General features: G+C 34.2%; 2 protein-coding genes across 11 annotated transcripts; one reads left to right on the forward strand and one right to left on the reverse strand.

Moving 5' to 3' along the window:
* Positions 1-493: 493 nt before the first annotated feature.
* Positions 494-13071, reverse strand: LOC124839741 (protein SWOLLEN 1). Of its 7 annotated transcripts, none has more exons than XM_088100975.1 (17): positions 12882-13071; positions 12720-12784; positions 12608-12639; positions 9570-11683; positions 8693-9196; positions 6607-7010; positions 5902-6377; positions 5503-5555; positions 5307-5414; positions 3531-5230; positions 3200-3308; positions 2749-2929; positions 2306-2373; positions 2072-2187; positions 1142-1987; positions 910-982; positions 494-828 (listed from the first exon to the last, which is right to left on the reverse strand). In XM_088100975.1, the coding sequence occupies exons 4-17, from the start codon at positions 11671-11673 to the stop codon at positions 821-823; spliced, it is 6750 nt and encodes a 2249-aa protein (XP_087957101.1). In that variant the 5' UTR covers positions 11674-11683; positions 12608-12639; positions 12720-12784; positions 12882-13071; the 3' UTR covers positions 494-820. The 7 variants fall into 7 exon arrangements, with proteins under 7 accessions (XP_087957101.1, XP_087957098.1, XP_087957103.1 ...); XM_088100972.1 differs by having other exon boundaries at positions 12720-12791; XM_088100977.1 differs by lacking the exon at positions 12608-12639 and having other exon boundaries at positions 1142-1455; positions 1549-1987; positions 12693-12791; positions 12882-13069.
* A 1937-nt stretch (positions 13072-15008) lies between these two features.
* Positions 15009-21582, forward strand: LOC124839757 (SNARE-like superfamily protein). 4 transcript variants are annotated; one of them, XM_088100418.1, is made up of 6 exons: positions 15029-15167; positions 15307-15442; positions 17129-17404; positions 18300-18417; positions 19488-19606; positions 21132-21582. In XM_088100418.1, the coding sequence occupies exons 3-6, from the start codon at positions 17181-17183 to the stop codon at positions 21181-21183; spliced, it is 513 nt and encodes a 170-aa protein (XP_087956544.1). In that variant the 5' UTR covers positions 15029-15167; positions 15307-15442; positions 17129-17180; the 3' UTR covers positions 21184-21582. The 4 variants fall into 4 exon arrangements, with proteins under 4 accessions (XP_047171626.1, XP_087956544.1, XP_047171625.1 ...); XM_047315670.2 differs by lacking the exon at positions 15307-15442 and having other exon boundaries at positions 15009-15167; XM_047315669.2 differs by lacking the exons at positions 15029-15167; positions 15307-15442 and adding an exon at positions 15794-15950.
* The last annotated feature ends 688 nt before the right edge of the window (positions 21583-22270 follow it).

The following is a 22270-nucleotide window of genomic DNA, read 5'->3' on the forward strand; positions in this document are numbered from 1 at the left end:
AGTGGCATGTATGTATGTATATATTTTACGTGTGTGGGCGTAGGCAAATATGTATATATTTTCTAATGTATATATATATATATATCATGAGAACTCCGAATGTAAAATATAAAAATAACAAATTGTTACATTTAAAAAGTAAGAGCTAAGCGATTGATTTTCTCGAGTAAACTTTCCAAGTAACGGGATTGATGTATAGTACAAATTTGAAATACCAATAATTGAGAAGCATTCATATAGTTAGACTAGTTTCCAAATTAATAACCAAACATTTTTAAAAATACTCAAGAGTTCACGTTACTTAACCTTTTAATTCTGATTTAAACTTAAAATTTTAAAAACAATCAATACCTTAATTTAATAAAGTATAAATTTATCGTAATAAAATAATTACTTATAATATAGATATGTTGAAAAAATATTTATTATGAAAACAAACATTCCATTACTCTGGATAAGTTGTAAAAAAAATAATTAGAACAAGAGGTGGAAAGGCGATGCAACGATTGGCATGCAGAGCATGACGTTATGATTTGATGAACAAACCTCTACACACAAGGTAGATGATGAGATGGAGAAATTTCCATATACAGCACAGCCTACGGATCAAATCACATTAAAATAAATACTAAAATCAACATGACCGACCGTCTACTGAGCTATAGTCTGCCTAAACATATGAAGCAAGAATTTCCATTCCTAAGTTGGTTGGTTGGTTGGTTCTCTATTATAAATATACACATCTATGCTAGCTAGCTATGTCACAGCCCGCTCCTTTTCACTGTACCCCATCATTGCAATTCCCAGCTCCTTCTTCCATTTAACCTGCTGTTGCAACTAAGTCACTAAAACAGTCCCACCATACACACATATTAACCTCACAAGAGTCAAATAGATGATGATACTCACCCTTAGTATTACGATTGTGTGAAACCGACGGAATCTTAGATATGATCAAAGAGCTTTGCAATCCTTCTAATAGCTGCAACCCAGCCACCAGCCACCAGCCACCAGCCACCACACCAGATCAGATTCAAAAACATAAGGTCATATATATATTTAAAATGGATTTCTACTTCGAAGAGAGAGAATAAAATAGATTACACAACAGAAAAAGAACCACTCAGTTATTGAAACTTACTCTTGACGTTGGCTGGATTCTGCGATTGGATCTGCGGGGCTCAATGACATCAGATGCTGATTTGATAGGATTGTCATTTAAAGCCTTATCGGTGTCACCTTTACCCATCTTATCCCGGGCAGGCGCAAGTTTTCCTTTGCTTGCCCTTGATGAGGATGCCCTTTTAGGTGGAAGGATCTCAACCAGTGATGAATACAAAATTGGTACTTGAGTTGTTCCATCGGTCGTGGAGTGGGGTGCTCTCTCCACCTTACTTTCGCTCTGGGAAGCATTCTTTAAGTGACTTGAATAATCCTTTATCCTTTCCGTCGTACCTGTCAGCAAAATGGCATGAGAAAACGAATTTGATAAAGAAATGTTTTTTGCTGGAATTACTACCCAAAAACACAGTGGTTTTCCAGACTCACTTGTCTTGGCCTTGGAATCGGCTCCATGTTTCTCTTTGGAGCCATTTTTCCAACCTCTGGCCCCTGAACTAGGAGGCATCAAGAAATTTGCTAGTTTAACCGAATCACTTGTATCATTGGCCTTGCTGCTTTCATGTGCCACGTAATGCTTGCTTACTTCCATAAACTTTCTCTTCTTCCCGGGTTTAGGAACACCAAAAATTACTTTTGATTCTTTTTGAAGACCGTTCCTCACCGTTCTGTGTGCATCCAGTTTATTTTGATTCTTGCTGTTCTTACCAATGTTAAAAACTTTATCGTTTTCAGTCAAATTAAGTAATGTCATTTCATCAGGTTTTGCCGACTCCACAGCATCAAAGCCTTTCGGCATTTTGTCTTTTCCTTTTACCTCTACCGCATGAGTACCCAGTTTAGGTCGTTTTTCTTGCGGTGTATCACCCTGTATTAGAAAACTTGAAAGCTGGTAAAGAGAAACATAAATTGGGGTACTAGAACACTCTAGAAGAACCTAAAAATAAAGTACCTCATGTGTAGAACTATTATTTGCTCCCACTTTGGAAGATTCAATCCATTTACCATCCTTCCAAACAAGGGATGGACGGAGATGCCAAGCTCTGACAACCAATGTTTCTCTAAAAGCTGGATAAAACCAACATTATAAAACATTTTCCAAGAATACGGAACTAATGTGCTTTATACCTCAGTAATAATTAAGAACCACAGAATACCAAAATGTTTAATTAAATAACGTACATACCAGGAAAGTGAACAGTATATGTTGTTTCATCCTTTTTATTCTTCTCTGTGACTACTCCTTCCCACCAGCTGATGACAAAAACTAACATGAGAGAACTTTAACAGATATTTATCTTGTTCAGTTTTAATTTCATAAATATTTATGCTTTAAAAAAAATATTGGAATAGTCATTTGTTCATAAATACAATATCTAATTGAACCATCATACCTAATATATTTAAATTACTTGGACAGAAAGAATGAGAAATGATATAACTAAATTAGAGGAGAAGATGAATAAAAAATATCCTAATTTCATATGACAACAAAACCAACACCATCTCCATGACGATGCAAATCAGATGAGAAAATATCATATATCCATACACAATAAGTTAAGTTGATACTGAAGAAATGGCCATCATTAATAGATAGCTACTTAAAAGAACTATGTATTAGCAAACCTTTCTCGTAACCATGCATCAACTCTATCCCCAACTGACCAAGCATAATCTCCCATAGCAGCTCTGCGTCTCTTTCTCGTTCCTTCATATTGTAAAGCAGTAACAGGGCGAGCAGTGCGTATTCTGGGGGGTTTGTCTCCATCACATTCAAGTGATACCCATTCTTTCAAGGGTCCTGCACCTAAAAGATAGCAATATTTTTAAGCACAATAATGAATAAATACACTAATAATACAAAATTGAGTAAAATGTAAATGAAAATAGCTCACAAGTCATTGTCATCTAGATGTACGAAGGCCCACAAGACATCAAAACCATCTCAATTTTTTTTTCATGATTTATCCAAAATTAATTCTAGCCTAAAGTATGAATTAATTTATGAACTTTGCCAACTAATGAATAAGATGCTTCTGTTCTAATCAAAGTACAGGCATAAAGATACTTGACCAACCTTCAGCAGCTACAAGTGAATTGTAGCATACATATGCTTTACCATCCTTCAAACTCAAAATATTGGCTGGAAACCATGCGGCTTTAAACCCTTCATCATCCCTAAAAACCTGAAACATATAATAGCTTCAGTTTATTAGGATTATAAAAATGAAAGAGTAATATATTTTTCAAAATGAAAAGAATGCATTCCAATTTAAATAAATAAACTAATGCCACGGCTCACAAAAGCAAACATTATAAAATGAAACAATGACCATTAATCTGGTTACTTTCACTACCTCTATATAAAAGAAAATAAAAAATAAACAATAAATAAAAATGAAAGCAACCTCTATGAGTAAGCCTTCCTTGATGCTACTTCTATCCAGATTCTCAAATCCATCACTAACATTAAAAGGAGCCTCAGTTTCAGGCGTAGATACATGAACCTTATCAACAGGCTTGATTACATCAGAAATAACCTTGCGCCCCTTTGATCCTCTTGATTTCTTTTCATTGACCTTAATGGAAGACGAAATTCCACCACTAGATAAAATGTCTCTGTTTTGAGCAAAAGAAGTTTCAGGAATATCTATTACATTGGCAATGTTCGCCATATCTCTGGTACTGTCTTTGAAATTTCCAAATTGCTGAGAAGAGTCCCGGGCTGATTTCAAACATCCCTCTGGGCCAGCTTCTACTAACTGGCTTAATGTCAAAGGATCACCCATACTTACAATCTTTCCTGCTTGAGATACAGCTTCCGCTGCCAGCTCAGCAGCCTTAACAATGGCATCCATATTTTCAGCTCTTTTAGTGGCAGCTGAAGCAGCATCCACTCTCCTTTTAACAGCTTCTTTGGCAGCAATAATGATAGAACCAGGACTGCTAGTTCCATTAGCACCATTCAAGATGGAAGCAGGGGTAGCTTTACCCAAGTTATTGGTACCGTCAGAAAGAGAAATTTGATTACTTTGACTTGAATTATCATAACCAGAAGAAAGTAATGCTTCATCAGCCATTAATTTTGCTTGAAGAGCAGCATTTGATGCAACATTGGCAGCTGCAGCTGCTGCCTTTGCAATGGCAGCTGCTGCCGCAGCTGCAACTGCTGCAGAAGCTAATTTAGCCTCAATATCTGGCATCAAGCCAGAATTTTTATGCTTATCCAACTGATTCCATAACTCTATGCTATGATTCACTGCAGCAGCAGACAGGGCAGCAGCCTCCTCGGCATGATCTTTTGCCTCCTTAACTTTCATAAGAGACTCATCTGACATAATTCTTTTCTCAACATTTTGATCATTTTTTGATTGATCAACAAGAGGAGATACAGACACAACTGATTTTTCAACAGTAGTTATTGGCACATTCCCACCAGGGGCCACAACTGCAACAGAAGTAGATGTATGGCTACCAACAGCAGGAGCCAATGATTGCAAATCCCTCTGGCCAAAATCCTCAGATACCACAACTTTTTTCCTTTTTTTGGGCTTTGGATCTGAAGAATGTTGAGCAGGTGATACTGCCATATTGTTTGCATCAATCAAAGAGGCAGCTCCTGCAAAGATACTTTGAAAAGCTGCACCAGAAGTAGGGAGAGCAGAAGTAACATTCTTTATGCCAGAGGAAGGAGGCTGAGATATTTTGATTGGGCCTAGCTTAATTGTATCTGAGACAGGTGATGCAGAAATATGGGTGCTATTGTCAGGTACAGGAGTTGGAGAAGCAACCCATGTTCCTCGGAGGGGTGTCTGGGATATCCAAGGTGTGTTAGGTCCAAGAAAGTTCCTTACAGGAGTAGTTTGATAAGGATGCAATGGAGTAATTGCCTGTGGATAATCCAAAACAGAACCTCTTGCAAGGGCACTAGACTGCAGAGAATCACCACCTAAACCCAGAGTTGATAGACTCCAAAGGGGGGATGAAAGAGGTATTAAGGGGTTTACAATTGGTGGAGTAGCCTTGTTGCTGGTTCGACCAAGTGGTGAAGAGATACTTTTCCCTTGAATAGCACTTTGCTTAGGCAGCAAATCAGAGCTTCTAGCAACTGCAGATCTCAATTTCCAGGAGTTAATCAAACAAGTCAAATAACATCAAAGAACAAGCTATATAACAAAAAATACCAGATCGTGGTTGCACAGGTGTTTCTGGGTTAGCAGGATGAGATTTTTGACCATGTTGCCTTTCCATGCAGGCACGCCAAGCATTCTCCCAAAGGTTCCTACCACCATCTAAACACAATGTCTAGGAACTCAATATTTATTTTGATCAAACAACAGTAAAGAACATGTCAGGGAGTCATGAAAACAAAAAAATAACCTGATCCCCCAAAGGCTGATATCATGTAAGCCTCATCCGGTACCGTGCCTTGACTACAGCAACATAAATAAGATAAATAAATAGCAAGTTATTTGTTATTCCACAAGATGCAGAACATTAATAACAATATCATGCAGATCTAAATGGACATGGTGACCTAAGCCTCAAATATCTTTTTATCAAATAAGGAATAGGTTTAAGTTCTACACAGCAATTAAAAGAAAAGGGAAAAGTATACAAAGAACCAAGATTTTCCAACTTTTCAATTAACCATAGGAGTGTGGATGTTATGTGAAGTCTTAAGAAGATAGTAAGCGAAAAAATGCAGATTTTGGATCCATAATCACATGCACACATATCATCCATAACAATTAAGATCTATACAATATTTGAACTCACATCAAAGCTCCATAGACAAAGATCTGTGCACGTAATTGTACTTGCTGCACATCTGTGAAAGGCTGATGAAATAAAACAGGAGGAGAAGCAGAAGTGTTCAAATCTGGAAGGCTAGATGTTGAAATATTTACAAGAGCAAATGCCTTTGTACTATTTGGCTCAATGTGCCCATACTGCTGCACCTCATTTGACTGCATCATCTGGAAACCTGGAGGCGGGCTCAGGGAAACTTTGGTTGGTTTATCACCTCTGTCTGACTGTCTAGCCAGAGTAGTGTCCTTTGCATGACTTCCTCTTCTAGAAGATTCTTTTCCAGCACTCTTATTAGATACTCGCCTAGTTTTGCGCTCAGGTGTAGCTTTAGAAGCACTGTGTACAATTCCTACATCTGATATTTGTTGATTTCCATGAGATGATTTTCTAACGGCTTTGGTTTTTGAAGGACCTATCCCAGAAGTAGGAAATCCCTCCATAGCCTTCAACAATAGTGCAAAGAGAGAAAAAAAACATGAAAAGTATAAGATCATTTGTCATTCATAATGTACACAACAGATCATACCGGCCACACATTACACATAAATAAGCTTTTAAGAAGTCACCTTATACGTTCAGGAAGATGCACAATGGGGGAAGAAAAGACAATAAAAATAATAACAATAAGAAAGAAATCCCTTAGTTTGGATTGTAAACTGCAACAAGACTTACTGATGATATTTTTACTGTTTCAGTAACAGGAATTGATTGCATCTGGTCAGCACCTTCTGTATTCACATCTGCAACATCCTTTTTGGACAAATCAGTCACTGAATTTACCTCAGGAGTTGAGCTTCTTTCATTTTTAGATGAATTGTTCTCCTTTAAATCTTGAGCAGTAGACAATGTATCTTTTGAACTACCATTTATTATCTCAGAAACTTGGGTGTTCTGTTTAGCAGAAGCCTTGATTTGATTTTTATCTTTTCCAGTGTGAGAAGGACTTCCAGGTGTGCTAGAAGGATCACAACTACTGTTTGCAAGAAAGCTTCCACCTCCAGTCTCACGTAAATCAATGCAAGAGATCGGTACAGATGCAGAAGATATAGAATCTTGGTTTCCAGGTGCAATGTCATCTACAAAGTTCACATTGTAATGGGTATGAAAACATTTGAAGAGATCTTAAAATAGAAAAAACATACAATGAACATAATAAACTAAGACTCAAACTACAAAAAATAAAACTACCATTATGACATGGTTATTTATCACCCCTGTTACAGATATAATAGTGTAGCATCTTTATGGAAACTATATATAACATAAAGCTATGGATTAAAAACAGTGGTCATCATTATCATTACAAAGCCAAGACTGACACATAACACACATGAAACCTAGAAGAATAAATTCTTCTTAGGGTCAACACATTTTTTTCTACTATTTACTTTTTATGCCTGAAGATTCTCCTTGTGGAAGGATTTGTGGTCAATATCTATTTTCAAATAAAATTTCTGGCTTTTAAACTTTCTACGGCACAAAGCTCCAATTGCTCCGTTCTTTGTACACAGGATTCCTCCAGTGCAAACTCAACTTCTTCAGATCTGTTCGCTGCGGCATTTTTTTTTTCTCCACAATGTACCGTTTATTGACAGGCAGTTGTGTATGTATGTTTCTTGAAACTTATGGATGACCAATCCTGTCCATTTAGATATCTCTATCTTCCAATTTATTTGACTTTTTAGGAGAAGCAGTGAACAATGATAGTGTCCATGCTTTAGTTTATTAAATTTTCTATCCTTCCATGGGTTTCATCTTAAGGTAGGACTTTACTTCATCATGTATCCAAAGGAATTGGATAATTCTCTTAACACCATGGTAATGCTGTCATCTTGTTACCCTGCTACCTATTATTTTTTCTTCTTTTAAGTGAGACTCTTTATTATCTTAATAAATTCTTCGGTTTAGTGTAATACCATCACAAAACAAGGGGCTTTCTAGTGTGCACCATGATGGTATTAGGCATGAGTGAAACAATAGAAATTTCAATAGAAACAAAAGTACCTTGCAAGAACCCAAAAACACATTAGTGTTGCCCATGTAACCCGTAAGTTTGAGTGTTACAAGCTCATAAAGTTTACTATCATATTCTAAATCGCATGGGATAAGAGATTTAGAAATTTAGTTATAATTTTTCTTTGCACAATTGGTACATAATATGAGTACAAGTTTATCAATCTATTAGCTGAGAAACTGGATCATGCAAAGTCATAATTTATCATTACAAAAAAAATATTTACACAAAGTTGTTTAGAACTCATGAGGTGATCTTTAACCTAACATTTAGTGCACATACACATACAATCATACTCTTTCTAGAAATTGTATGACATAAATAGAAAGGAAGGATGAACACAATCGGAATTTTGAGAAATATTTAGGCCATCTTCAACATAAAATTTAACAAAAAACATAAACTACAATCAAAATCATTGTGAGAGTTGTAATGCACACTGTTTCTAGAAATTGTAAGACATAAATAGAAAGGAAGGATGAACACAATTGGAATTTTGAGAGATCTTCAATATAAAATTTAACAAAAAAAATAAACTACAACCAAAATCATTTTGAGAGTTGTAATGCATGATTAGATAGAGTTAATTCATGATGAATACATAAAAAAAGAATCAATGACAAAGTCACTAAATTTAGACAAAACTAAAATGACTTGCCACCATGTAATATATATATGTTTTGTCCATGTTTTATAGCTGATAAGGAAGTTATAAGTGGACAAAAAAAATGGATTAAAGATTACCTAATTTTTCTGAGGAAGGCTTATCAGGATTCTCCTGCACAGTCTCCTTTTCATCTTTAATCGAAGAGACTGCAACACCTTCACTCTTGTTGTCCGAAGATGCACATATAACTTGAGGAATACTAATCTCTTTTGCACATTCTGGAATAACTTTATCATTTTTTGTTCCTTGAGGTTCACCAATCTTTACAGCACTAATAGTTCCTAAATTCTCTGATAACAGTTGACTAGAAATATCAAAAGATTGGGTTTTTTCAGCTCCTGTGACAACAGGACAAGGAGCAGTTTCCCTTTCAGAAGATCCAATAATGGTAGCTGGGCATGCTTCCCCAGCTTCTTTTCCTGCAGATTCTTCATTTCCCTTGGCAGAAGAATATCCAACAGGAGTTATCCCTTGAAAATCATTGTGACTAGTAACTTCATGACTGGAAACAACTTCGCTAAGAGGTGGAATGTCTGCTTCATGTGATGTCAAGCTACTATTTTGCAAAACAACTTGTGAAACTGAAATAATGATGAAAATAAACCTTTTAAGTTAATGAGTTACTAGGAATCTGATCCAAGATTAGTGTAGGACCTTTTACTATATCAGTTAACAAGTGACACATCATTGTGGTACCTAAAGCATTGTTTAGTTTAAAAAAAAACAATTTTTGCATATCTAATTTTCGCTAATAATTATTAGGCGTTACACTGTTTCATAGTTTTCAATGATTTACACAAGAAATTGTGAAAACAACATAGTAGTATTTATTAGTGAAAACTGGAAATGACATTTTCTCAACCCCAACAGGCCTAAGATTTTCACCTGTAGTGCAAGGATTTTAAAATATTCATTTTGATTTGCAAATACAAAGATTGAATACCTATACCGTACCTGATTTGTTGACAGGTGTAGAATGGGTTGATATTGAGGAAGTCATCAATTCAGTTTCCAAGCTACTTTCACTAAGACATGATGAAACCACCCCCTTATCCACAAGATGGGATTGATCAACATCACAATCCATTTGGCTAGAATCAGTAGGAACTCTTTTACTTTCATCACTGTCATTCTGTCTGTCAGATTGATTGCTCACACACATTTGAGTAGAATCACCCAAAATGGAAGATTTTGTTGAAACAGTCAACACACCACTGCCTGAAAAACCTCCTGCCCTATTATCACTAATTCCTTCACTGATAATAGAAATGTTATTTTCCTCCGCTGTAAAGACAGATGTCTCCAATTTGCTTGACAAAATATTTGTATCCACATGATTAGCAGTGTTCAGCAGCTGATCCTGATCATTGACAGAGACAACTTGTTCGGATTTTTCATATTCATTCTGTCTGTGAGGATCATTGTTTTCACATAGTTGAGTAGACTCACCCAAAATGGAAGATTTCGTTGAAAGGTCGGTCACACTGCTATTTGTAAAACCTACACTATTGTCATCATTTCCTTCACTAGTATTGGAAATGTTGTTTTCCTCTGCAGTGACCATAGATGCCTCAACCTGGCTTGATAAAATCACTGTGTTCACATTACCACTAGTGTTCAACAGCTCAACTTCCTTAGTAACACTGCTCCCATCATATATCATCTTAGTGACATCCATATTTTGCTGCATATTGGGAAGATTTTCACAAGTGGAATTACTAACCTCAACCACTTGCCCCTCAGAGATTGAATCATCTTTAATTGATATTTCTGGCAAATCATGTGTATTTGGTACAGACTGATCAGTCATTACCACATCTTTAACCAACAATAAGTCTTCATTTGCATTGTTCTGAGACTGATCACCACCTTCACTGCTTTTTTCAGCTTTCTGCAAGTCAGACACAGCAACAGATTCCATTCTCCTGGAATTCTCTAAACTACCTAATCCACTCTGAAGACCATCAACTACAACCCCACCCTCCAAAGTCACTACTGCAGGGATTGATTGAAGGGATTTATCCAGATGGTGCACATCACCCCCAACAACATCTCTTTCCTGAGTCTGTGTGTCTACCAAAACAGCTTCATCCATCACAGAAGAATGAAGGGATTTATCCAGATGGTGCACATCACCCCCAACAGCATCTTTTTCCTGAGTCTGTGTGTCTACCAAAACAGCTTCATCCATCACAGAAGATTCCAAATCTTGATTATTAGTATGTTCTTGAATAGGACCTTGCTTCTCATCATGCATATTATTCATAGAAGATTCAGCAAAATTAGTATGCACGGAAGATGAATCACCTTGAGTTTTGATAGGAGATGAATCATCATTAACTATCTCAACTTCTGTTTGACTTGAATTTTTATTTTTGTCATTAATATAGGGAGACAAACTCCCTTCAGACAGAGGCAAGTCATAATTTCTACTGATATTACTTAGTTCAGGATTACTTGAAGTTCCATCAAAGGATAATTCCCCTTCACAGCCTTGGGACAATCCATCCCGAGGCTTATCCATTCCTACGTCTTCTTTCAATTCAGAAAAACTTGTATGAGTACCACCAGCTGGATGTATATCTGAAATACTGTCTTTAAATTCATTTCTGTCCTCAAATTTGGGATTGGTGTCCATTTGCTTAGCTAAGCAAGCCAGTTCATCACAGGCATCTGATTCCTGAATAACTGTTTGTCTAGGAATATAGTCTTCCTGTCCAACAGATTTTAAAAGCATTTCAACAGATTCTGAGGAAGTGGCCTCTGACCAAACATTACCATGCCTTGATATAGTGCAAGATTCAGCTGCAGTTGAACTGAACTCTATTCCACTACCACCTCGAGAGAATGCGTCAATCCACTGGTTATCTTCGTTGCTTTCAATGCCAAGGAAAACTTCAGTTTCTACTAAACTATCAAATCTTAAATTTGCTTGAAGGCTTTCATCAAAATCAAACTTGGGAAGAGCATATGGCCTTAATACTGGAGGAAACTTGGCACTACCTTCACCAGCTAAATGGAGATTCTGGTTTTGAAAATCATTGTCATCATAATCCATGGGTGAATTCCTAAAACAAATATGCACATAAGAATAAGAGAAACAACAGTGATAGAGACCTTAAACCTGATAAAAGTATGTGTATGCATTGACAGAAAGACATCCAAAGATACAAATTCATAAAAGTAGACAGAGGTACATACAAGATCCATCAAATTCATCATCCAAGAATAAGCAATAAATTACACATTCCACAAGTATGCACAAGTATGGAAGCAAAAAATGCATAGAAATTAAAGAATAATTGTTGTCAAGTTTTCAGCAAATTACAGCACCAACATAAAGCAAAAAAAACATAGAAACTCAAATTAAAAGAGCAAGAAAATAGCACAAGTTAAAACATATAATCACAACCCTATAATTCAAAGTTTCAAGGCTGCCACACTACCTAATATAGCCAAATAAAAAAAAAACAAATACCATGGTACTGTTAATTTAGGTTCTGCCATTGTAATGATCCACTTTGAAGGGTGAGGAAGTAGAAAACAATCCCTAAGATTTAAAGGTTGCCTACTGATTAGAAAAGTGATTTTAAATGTGGAAGATAGACCTGTATAACTAAGTACCAAATTAAGATTCCATAAATGATTCCTACAGGTTAATCTTTACTGTCATACCGTGAGAAACTTCTTATGCAAGGGCCTTAGTTGCATCACCAACCTATTTATTAGTCTTATTAAAAACATGGCAAGGTCAAACATGCATACATCAGATAATTTTTTTCAACAATCAAGAGTACAAAATAAAATAAAATTTGGATCCAATTGAATTGTTTCCTTGTTCCGACTGACTATGAGAAGAAAAATAGAAAAAAAAAATTACACACAGGATTTAACTATTGTAAAGTACCAGGTAGTTGAAAATTTCTTTTATGCCTGAATTAGCCCATTAGAACAGTTAAGTAGAAAGTAATAATTTTTCAAACGAGACTCACCATTTCAAAGCAAAGGAAGCAAAAGTCTTAACCTAATCACAGCAAAGGAGAAGATTAAGAACCCAAAGTTGGACATGAACAGTACCAGAACAAGTAAGTCTAGAGACGCTACCTCCCTCCATCCGGCGAGGAAATCCAACCCTCGTGATCTCACCTATTCCCCAATCGTACAGTCATCTACTCCCTTCAACACAGAAATCTGAGTGTGAATGCAATTTCACTGCAGAAAAAAAAAACAAAAAAAGGAACACTGACAGAGTCAATTGAACCTCACCCGTGGATTTCCGGCAGATCAAATTAGGGTTCCGGCTATGATGGTGAGAGTTACGAGGAAGAACGCAAAGGAAACTGAAAAGGTGTGGGAGTGGATTTGTTTTGTTGTTCTTTGGGTGTGGCTGTGGAGAAAGCAGTGAGTGGAGAATTTTGTTTTTTTCCCAATGAAGAGAAAATAAGTGTCAGCAATGGGAATCCAAATTAAAAAAAAATGGGTTTGTACGTAAATAGTGAAGATAGATGGCCAAAGAAGGTGAAATTTGACACGTGGATGGTCTCTATTGGCGAATGTAAAGTATCTAGTTTCTAGGGTTAAGCATGGAACCGCTGTCCCTGAAAAACAGTGTCACTTCTTAGGATGGCTGATTCGTTATTGAATAAGATAAGAGGGGCAAATAAGTGTCGCTCAAATTCGGATGCTCTGATCCAACCGTTCCAGGAGGAGATTTAAATAAATGATCAGAGATCCGCAGTTCATCCACGGTGGTTTTTTCAATTTTAATCCAGTTATTAGTTCAATTAAAGGCAAATGGAAAGTACTACTGACATATTATTATGGATTATTATTATTATTATTTACAATTATAAGTCATCCTGAACTTAATTTAATTGGATCCAGTTTAATTAGTGATTATTTAAAAGTATATGAGTTGAATTGAATACTTAAAGCTTATTAATTATAATAATAATAATGTTAATAATAATAATGTGATGTTATTAATTTTTTTACCCTTCAAAGTACCATTTTAGTTAAATTTAACTGTTTTTTAAAAAATTAATTATTTATACCCATATATTTATACTTATATATTTATATATAAAAATGATTTCTTCTGTACACTTTTCTTCAACTTTTGTACTTCAAATTATTGTTTAATTTAAATTTAACAGTTTTTTTTTAAATTTAAGTATTTTTTAAATTAAATAAATATAAATCATCATAAAATAAATAAAATTATCTATAATTAAATTGTGCTTATTTTTGTAATTATAATTTTATTGTTTTCTTATTATAAGTGCACGTTCACTAATTTATTCTAAAAAATTCTATTTATCCGAGAAAAAAATCATAATTTAAAAGGATATATTTTATTTGTCTTTGTTTTAAAATAATAAAAGAAAATTTAGTGTTTTTTTAAGATGAAAAAATAAAGGAAATGATTTTCCATATATAAACAAAGTTATTGAATGAGTATAAATATATAAATATATTTACATAAGTTGTTGAATGTGTATAATTTTCCATATGTAGATGAAAAAGTGTGATTGAAGTATAGGGATGTAAATATTTAGACTCCTCTAACAGTTATTTGTGAGTGTGCTTATTTTAAAAAATAGTTATTCATTACAAATTTCAATATGTCTTGTATGTTTATTTCAAAAATAAAAATAGAGAAAAAAGGTTTTCAAAAAATAACTTCTACCTGCCTTCCAAGAAAAAAAAATATGTGAAAGAAAAGATAAAAACTTTTTCTTAAAAATACACAAATTAATAAAAAAAAGTTATTCTCTTTCATAGTCCTTAAATAAAATATCTTAGTTTGTTTTGTGAATTTAAAATGATGACCCTAATTTGTTTATAAATCATAAAACTATATGGATTTTCCAGTCAACTGTCAAACACAATATTTTTGTTATGATAATAAAAAAAATATAATTAAAAATAATTACGATAATAAAAATAATTTTAAAATCAGTAAAAGTTATATTAAAATTAAAAAATATATAAACATAAAACCGATCTAAACCTAATATTTAATTAATTGTTTATAATAGTATATTTATATAAAAGGTAAAATTGTAATAAAATATGGGATAAAAAAGTATAAATAAAAAAGATCATTTTATATGGGTGATTTATTTGGATAATAAAAATGATTCTATAAATATAGAAATATAAAAGATACAAGAGGTAGAATAAATAAATTGTTATTTAAATTATTACAAATAAAATAAACTATTTGCTTGTAAAGTTTAAATACGTTCAATATTTTTTTATTAGAGACTATTTACATAAAATACACAAATTTAACTTGTTTATTATAATTTCATTAGATTAAATAAAAGTTTAATCAAATTTAATTTATCTCAGATTTTACAAACACTTACAACTTTATTTACATAAATTATATAATCAGTCACCACTGTTGAGATGAGCTTCAGGTTGTCCGTTGGAGAGGAAAAAAAAAAAGCCAAACTAATCCCACCCATCACTTCTTCTCAGAAACCCATCTTCTCAGAACGGAGTAGAGGAAGCACGGCGGAGCCGGAGTAGCGGCACAAGCAGGTTAGTCTTCTGGGCTTGAAATGTGTGAATTAGGGCTTGAAATTGGGGACTTTGGGATTTCCTTTTTGTATTTACTCTCTCCATCACATCTGTCCTCTCTCTCCCAATCTCCGGGTGTCGACCTTCGTGTAAAGTGCAGACAACCCATGCCAGAATAGAACCGAATGGTTGGAAGGGTCTTGATGGTTGCGGTCTCGGTAGGCCGGACCATCAACAGTATCGATCTGAGAGTTTATGAATACTAGAAGGTGTGTTTCGAATCTCGGAGGAAGAAGGTGAGATTGGATGGTTTGTGACAAACCCGTTTAGTCTTCAAAATATATTATAAAAAACTGAACAAAAACATTTAGGTCTATTTAACAATAAAAAAGTAAAAAAATTGAAAAACTAATAGGTCAGTTCGCCGGCCTGATTAGTGAGTGGACGGGTTGGATATCTTGACCCATTTTGTAATGTTGAGCTTATCCCATCCGACCATTTGGCCAACCTATTTGTTAGTTTAGTGAGATGACCATAATGTATGAAATTAAGACATTTTTAAAGTACATAAGACTAAACTTTTTTATTGAGAAAACTATATTTTTTTTATAAAGAAACCTAATGTCTAGTTTACCCTTTGTCATTGGTGGAACCACTTGCTCTGATCTATAATTTTTCACTGTCTTAGATCTGGTCTCTCTCTCTCTCTTTCCTATTTCTTTACACTTGATTGTTGCCTATAGCTTCAGGCTACACAGCCGGTGCCATTCTTGCCCTCTATGTCTCTCACAGAACACTGAAAAAGTAAATCTTTCCAATAAGTTCATATTCTTTTTAATTTGTCAGTCTCCATTCTTCATTTTATTTGTTCAGTTGGTTCTTTATTTATTTATTTATTTTTTAATTTTTCACTGGAACTACACAAGAGAGCACAGTGTTCCACAAAAGTGATATAACCTTACTTACAATTAAGATTTTTTTTTTTTACCTTCATGATTGACAGGTTAGATAGAAAATTAATGTTTAATTAGTTGGAGCACCCCTACCACTAAAGTTTGCATTTTAGATTTTGAGTGTTTATGATTCTTGAGATCCTTTGAAGCAAATATATTATTCATTTTCATATCATGCATTACCTTGATTTAATAATAGTAAATGTAAGTATTTAGTTTTTGGAATTGGTGATATGTCTTTTGGTCCAGTGTCTAAATAAAGAATGCAGCTCGGTTTAAGGTGATTCTGACTGTTCTACTTTTTTTCCACACCTGGACACTGAAAATGTATACATTGCATGGCTGTATTAAACTATTATTTTGGCTATTGTGTTGTTAATCATTATGCATTTAATGGTTATCCTTCCCAATTTTTCTCAGCTCCATTACCCACCTCTGCCGGGTAATTTGACACCTTATTCAGTTTGATCCCAAACCGGATCCAGCCCAAGTTAAACCCCAATTTGAAGTGAATGTGGTAGATTCAAATATGAAAAGAATCCATGCTTATATTTGACCAAACCTTAGGGGCACAGCTTGGCAGCTGCTTATCACCAGCAATCTCTGAATGTACTTCTAGTTCTACTTTTCATTTACCATGAATTTCTCTTTCCTTCTTTTTATTTTGGACTTTGAAGAAATCTTGTCCATTGGTAATTTTGAAACTGCAATTTTGGATGTCACACAATTGATTTGGGACTGACCTTTGATTTTAGAGCTCTATAATCTTATTCTGTTTGAAATTGCTGACAATACTATCAGTATTATGGTACTTCTTAATGAATCAGTAAGTTGCTTAAATTGACAATGGCAGCTAACAATGACTGTGCTCCAAACAAATGATGTTTGGAGTGTGCTAATGCTATTGTTAATTGTGTCGAATCCAATTCTGTGTAATTTTTCCATCCAACTAACAACAGTTCCTCATATATATGGTGGTTATTGGCCAATTATGAAGGTGTATTAATGTGATTAACATACATGTGTTAGGGTTTGGTTTTTCGGTGATTGTCAATCTATTCTCCATCCCTGTTGATCAAGAATGCAATTCTTTGGGGGTTCTGAGATCAGTCCTTCACCTCCTGCTCCAGCAGCTCCAGGAAACAATGGCCATATGATGTATGTGTTTAATAGGAATGGTGTGTGCCTGCTCTATAGGGAGTGGAATCGCCCCTTGCGGACATTGGATGCCCAACAAGACCATAAGTTAATGTTTGGTCTGCTTTTCTCTCTGAAGTCTTTAACTGCCAAGATGGATCCCACCAGGTATGTTTGTCTTGTGGATTTCGAATAAGTGCCAAATCATCCTTCCAGCTATTCTAATCCTATGTTTACTGTTTAATTTTACTTCCACGATTAATTTCTGAGTACAAAAAAGCAACGTATCTCCTTAAAAGTAATTTGAAGATTGCATATACTAGTAAAGTTTGAAATGAAATGAACTTTATGTCTGTTGCAAAATTTGCCATGTTGCCTAGCAAGATATTTTGATATTTCTGGTGAAGTAATCACTGTTCTTCAATGGCTTTCTTGGAAAGACGGCATAAATGAACAATTATTTCTTCAAAATAAGATAAATCAAACATGTGCTAACTCTTCTAGCTGCTGTTCTTATTCTCTGAAGAACTGTTTTGCAGCATATATTATTTTCTTATGTGTTGCATTCAAATTGCTTTTAGGTGTAAAATATAAAAGTGGTAAGAGATGACAAACCTGCTATTTAAAATGTATACTTGCTTCTTTCTCCAAATAGCAAAATAAACATGTGAATAATACTTATTTACTGTAGACCTTGCTAACATATGTAAGTTGATGTTGTTTGATGGTGCTTTCCTTCATAGTAACCAAGCTTGGTTAGTTTGATCACCAGTAATTTAATAGGATATTTGTTTGTTCCAATGCTCTTTTATTCTTTATCCTTATTTTAATATGTTTCCCATGTTCCTTATCCTTATACCCTTATACCACATCTTATCTCTTGAATATTTTATGCTTTGCATGATTATAATTGATTATGTTAATATTTTTACTGAATTACTACCAGAGTAAAGATCAACAAGTCATGGATTGTATGGTGGACTTTTGGTGTAATCAATAAAGGAATACATGTTGCATGTTGCACTGGCAAGTTTAATTAATTATGCTCCATATTGTTGTGCAGTGCTGCTGAGAAAGGAAACCTTGGTATGCCTCAGTTACCTGGCCAAGGTTGTTCATTTCACAGTTTCCGCACTAATACATACAAACTTAATTTCATGGAAAGTCCTTCTGGAATAAAGGTCAGCTACAATAAATCTTGGGTTTTATTTGTATGTTTGTTAGAGAGCCTTATGGATGAAGTTACTTCTGGTCCTGAGGTCTAGTGCGGAAATGTTTTGCACCTTGGCTTTTGTTCATTTGTTCATTGATAATTGTAGCTATTTGACACTTATTCTCTATTTGTATGTTATATTCATATATTAATCTCTTTTTGGCCAGAAAAATAGGTTTATTGACATAATTTTAAATGAAAACTGAAGTGGCATAGAACTGGAAAAAAAGAGAACAGGATAGAGTGAAAGAAATATTATACACCATGATATAATCTTTGGATTTACGAATTTTGGCCTGATCTAATTTTTTGAGTTACTTACAAATCCCATGTATATTTGATCAATTGTGAGGATGATTAGCTTCTGTCCCACTTCATTGTTTTTAAAGCGTGTTTGTTAAAATCAAGAACAATAAACTTGCTTATAAGATGCATAGGTTAGTGTTTACCATGCCGCGTAGGTGATAAAATGGTTTAGAAACTTCAGATATGGGTATAAATAGTAGTGAATTTTAGTTTAGTAGATTTCACTAAATTTATCCTTTACACGTTGTTTGGTTGTGAGTGTCCTCAGGACGAAATTAAGATAGGGTGTTTGGTGGGTGAGAAAGAGAAGGGAATAATTTGAAAAACGGTAGGAGTTACTGTACTATTTCTCTCTTTATTTTTAGTCAAACTCTGCATCTATCTTCTGATCGCTTCTCTATTTCTCTTTCAATCAAGCACTTTTAATTTTAACTTTATTTTCCATTTATTTCCACTCTACCAACTTATTTTTATCCATCCTTTTTCTCTCATCTTTACCAAAGAGAGCATTAGTAGTTGTCTTAAGAAGTTGTGCAAAGTAAGATGGACCGCTTAACACCAGCCACAGTGGTATCTATTTTTGCAATTAAAGAGACGTATTACAGCACTGATAAATATTACTTAATCATGTTATACTCTCTGGAAAATAAATTAATGTAGTGATCTTCATAATTTCATATATAGGTGATTCTTATAACGTACCTATTGTGACTCTGTTCTTGCTTTATACAGATAATCTTGGTGACTCATCCTAGAACTGGTGATCTACGGGAATCCTTAAAGCGTATCTACAATTTGTATGTTGATTATGTTGTCAAGAACCCGCTTTATACACCTGGATCTCCTATTAGGTAACATAATTTATTCTTCCCTCTAAATGACATATTTGTCCTCTTATCAGAAGAACGACATATCTGTTCTGTGAACGTGGTTTCATAGTGTCATCCGCGGACAATATCATCATTAGTTGACATCGTTCTATGTCTCATTTGGTTTTGAGGAAAAAAAATGGAGGGGATGAAAGAAAACTTGAAAAAATAGGTAAAAAGTAAAATTGAATGTTTAATGGTTTGATAGGGCAGAAATAGGTGAAAAATAAAGTGTTTTTGAAGGTTATCTAATTTGATTGATTTGATAGAAAATAAGGTGAGAGATAGAGACATCAATAAAAGTAAATGAGAAAAAAGATACAGTGCTTCCCTCTATTTTATTATTATTGTTTTCATATTCTCCCTCACCAAGCAAACAAAAAATACTTTGTCCCTCACTCTTCTCTGTACCAAACAAAAAGTTAATGTCGAGGTTCAATACTGATGAAGGTGAGCACGTGATACGTGGTTAGGCACACTGTTGACAGATTCAAACCCAAACTTTGCTTAATGTATGGAGTTAGGCCAGTGAGAGTCTAATGTAGATTGTCTGTTCAAGGAGGTAGACTAGTTGAAATGTTTGTAAGCTGGCATAGGTACCACTTGAGTTAATACTAGACATCGAAAAAGAAAAGTAGGGCAGGGCCATAATCATTCAATCTTTATAATTATTCCCAGTAAGTTCAGAGCTATCAATGTGGGTTGCCAGCTAGGGTCAGAAAGCTCGCTTGATAAATTTGCCACCGAAACCTTGATCCTAATCCTAACCAACCCCATGTTTGCATGGAGTTCAGCTCACCAACTACAAAAAAGTATATTTAAATTTTAAATGAACTCAATCCATAAATTTCAGAAAGTCATAATCTTTTCCTAGATCCTATATAGTAAAGTCAAACAAACTACGAACAATTTATATTGATTAATACAGTAAATAAGAATAGAACCTACCCCCTCTCATTAGTATCTACTGTCATCTAACTAGGCCACTACTAGTCGTGGCCACACCATTTTCTGCAGTACGGCTATGCTCAATAGATTGCCGTATATCAATTAAGGCCACACCGATACTACTGGTGCGACCATAATTGAATTCAGTGCTTTGGCTAGTGATGTGTTCGACCTTAATTGAGTTCAGTGCTTTGGCTAGTGATGTGTTCATCCACGACAGAATATCGGCTTACAGCCTATCCACCTGCACATTTTGCTATGATTTAATATGTTGTATTTCGTGATTTTAACTAATACAACATCATATAACCTGAGAACATGGAGTAGATTTATATGTAATTAATGTCTAACTTGTTATCATATTTTGTCAATAAGTGTAACACTTGTTTTCTGTTTATAATCTGATATATTTTTGTTTTTTATCTAAGCTAATTTGTTGCTAGTTAATTATTTTCCCTATTAGCTAAAATGGTCTGAGGAATTATTTTATGGTTTCATAGATTTCCTTGTTGCCACGAAAAGCTTTTTGACTGGATAAACTTTTAATGGGTATTCATAGGTGTGAGCTGTTCAATACAACTTTGGATCAATATGTGCGAGGCATTGCGTAGAAGCTGAGTTGTCTTCATTCAACACTGTATATGACTATTGAGGTATAACGCCTTGTTTTGCATGGTGTATGTTGGAGGCATTGTGCATAGAAGCCGAGTTGTTTGACTTGTTTCCATCAAACACTGTTCATTTCATTGATTTTATTGAATCCTACAATTTATGTTACCCTGTATTTCTCTTCAAATATATATAACAAACTCAAGATACCTAGTGTGACACATGATTAGGTAGGATCTCCAATTTTGTCCTCAACGCTAAGATTGGGAGCATTTTTGGATTAAAATCTGCCTTCTTAAGTTTGAACTGTGTTTGACAAAAATCTGTTTGGATATTTTCTGTTCAAAAGTATATTGATGAGCATTTATTTGGATAATACTAATCAAAGTACTTTTAGTTGATGTTATAGTTGAATAAATATTGCCATCATGAAAAATGAAATTTCAAAAGCAGCTCGGACTCTTATTTTTCTGTTTGGGGTGCCTCAAACTCAGATTGGAGAGTGAATTAGTTTGGTAGCATGTTTGGCTACTCTTAAAATTACCCTTGCACGTTAAAATTTTGTTTGAAATGGTACTTAGAGACAACTAAATACTTGCTTTGGTTTGATGTGCATCAATCTTCTCTCAACGTGCAACTAAACACATTCTAAAATAACTTCTCTTGTTTAAACTCTTCCGAAATTTAGAGTACTAAAGTTCGTATAATTTTTACGAAAGACTTTCATTTTATTTTCTTTTTTCAACGTCATAGATCTTATGCAACTGAGTTAAAGATAATTATTTTCGGTAACTTCTACAATTGAAATGTTAAAATGAGTTTATTGGTAACTTCTACATTCCTATAAATATGCATTTTATTATTTATTAAAATTTATTGAAAACAAAGTTGAAAGATTCATACAAAAAAGTAAGAACTGCATTTATTTTAAATTTTTAACTGTTTTCATCTAATAACACTGTTTAAACATTATCAAACATTGTAATGAGATAGGGCTTTGTAGATGATTGATAGGTCAAATACAAGTCTGATCAATGAGAATATACATACTTTTTTAAATGACAGCGAAATATCAGGAATAAAAGAGAA

The sequence above is a fragment of the Vigna umbellata genome, chromosome 10 (assembly GCF_029865625.1).
Source record: "Vigna umbellata cultivar VRB3 chromosome 10, Vumbellata_1.0, whole genome shotgun sequence".
Taxonomy (NCBI): domain Eukaryota; kingdom Viridiplantae; phylum Streptophyta; class Magnoliopsida; order Fabales; family Fabaceae; genus Vigna; species Vigna umbellata.

Coding starts and splice junctions, on each gene's coding strand:
- LOC124839741 (XM_088100974.1), bottom strand. CDS start 11,673: ATGGATTATGATGACAATGATTTTCAAAACCAGAATCTCCATTTAGCT. Junction 5,415..5,502: donor ATCAGCCTTTGGGGGATCAG/GTTATTTTTTTG, acceptor CATTGTGTTTAG/ATGGTGGTAGGAACCTTTGG. Junction 2,930..3,199: donor TTCACTTGTAGCTGCTGAAG/GTTGGTCAAGTA, acceptor GCTATCTTTTAG/GTGCAGGACCCTTGAAAGAA.
- LOC124839757 (XM_047315670.2), top strand. CDS start 17,181: ATGCAATTCTTTGGGGGTTCTGAGATCAGTCCTTCACCTCCTGCTCCA. Junction 18,418..19,487: donor AAAGTCCTTCTGGAATAAAG/GTCAGCTACAAT, acceptor TGCTTTATACAG/ATAATCTTGGTGACTCATCC. Junction 19,607..21,131: donor ACACCTGGATCTCCTATTAG/GTAACATAATTT, acceptor GGGTATTCATAG/GTGTGAGCTGTTCAATACAA.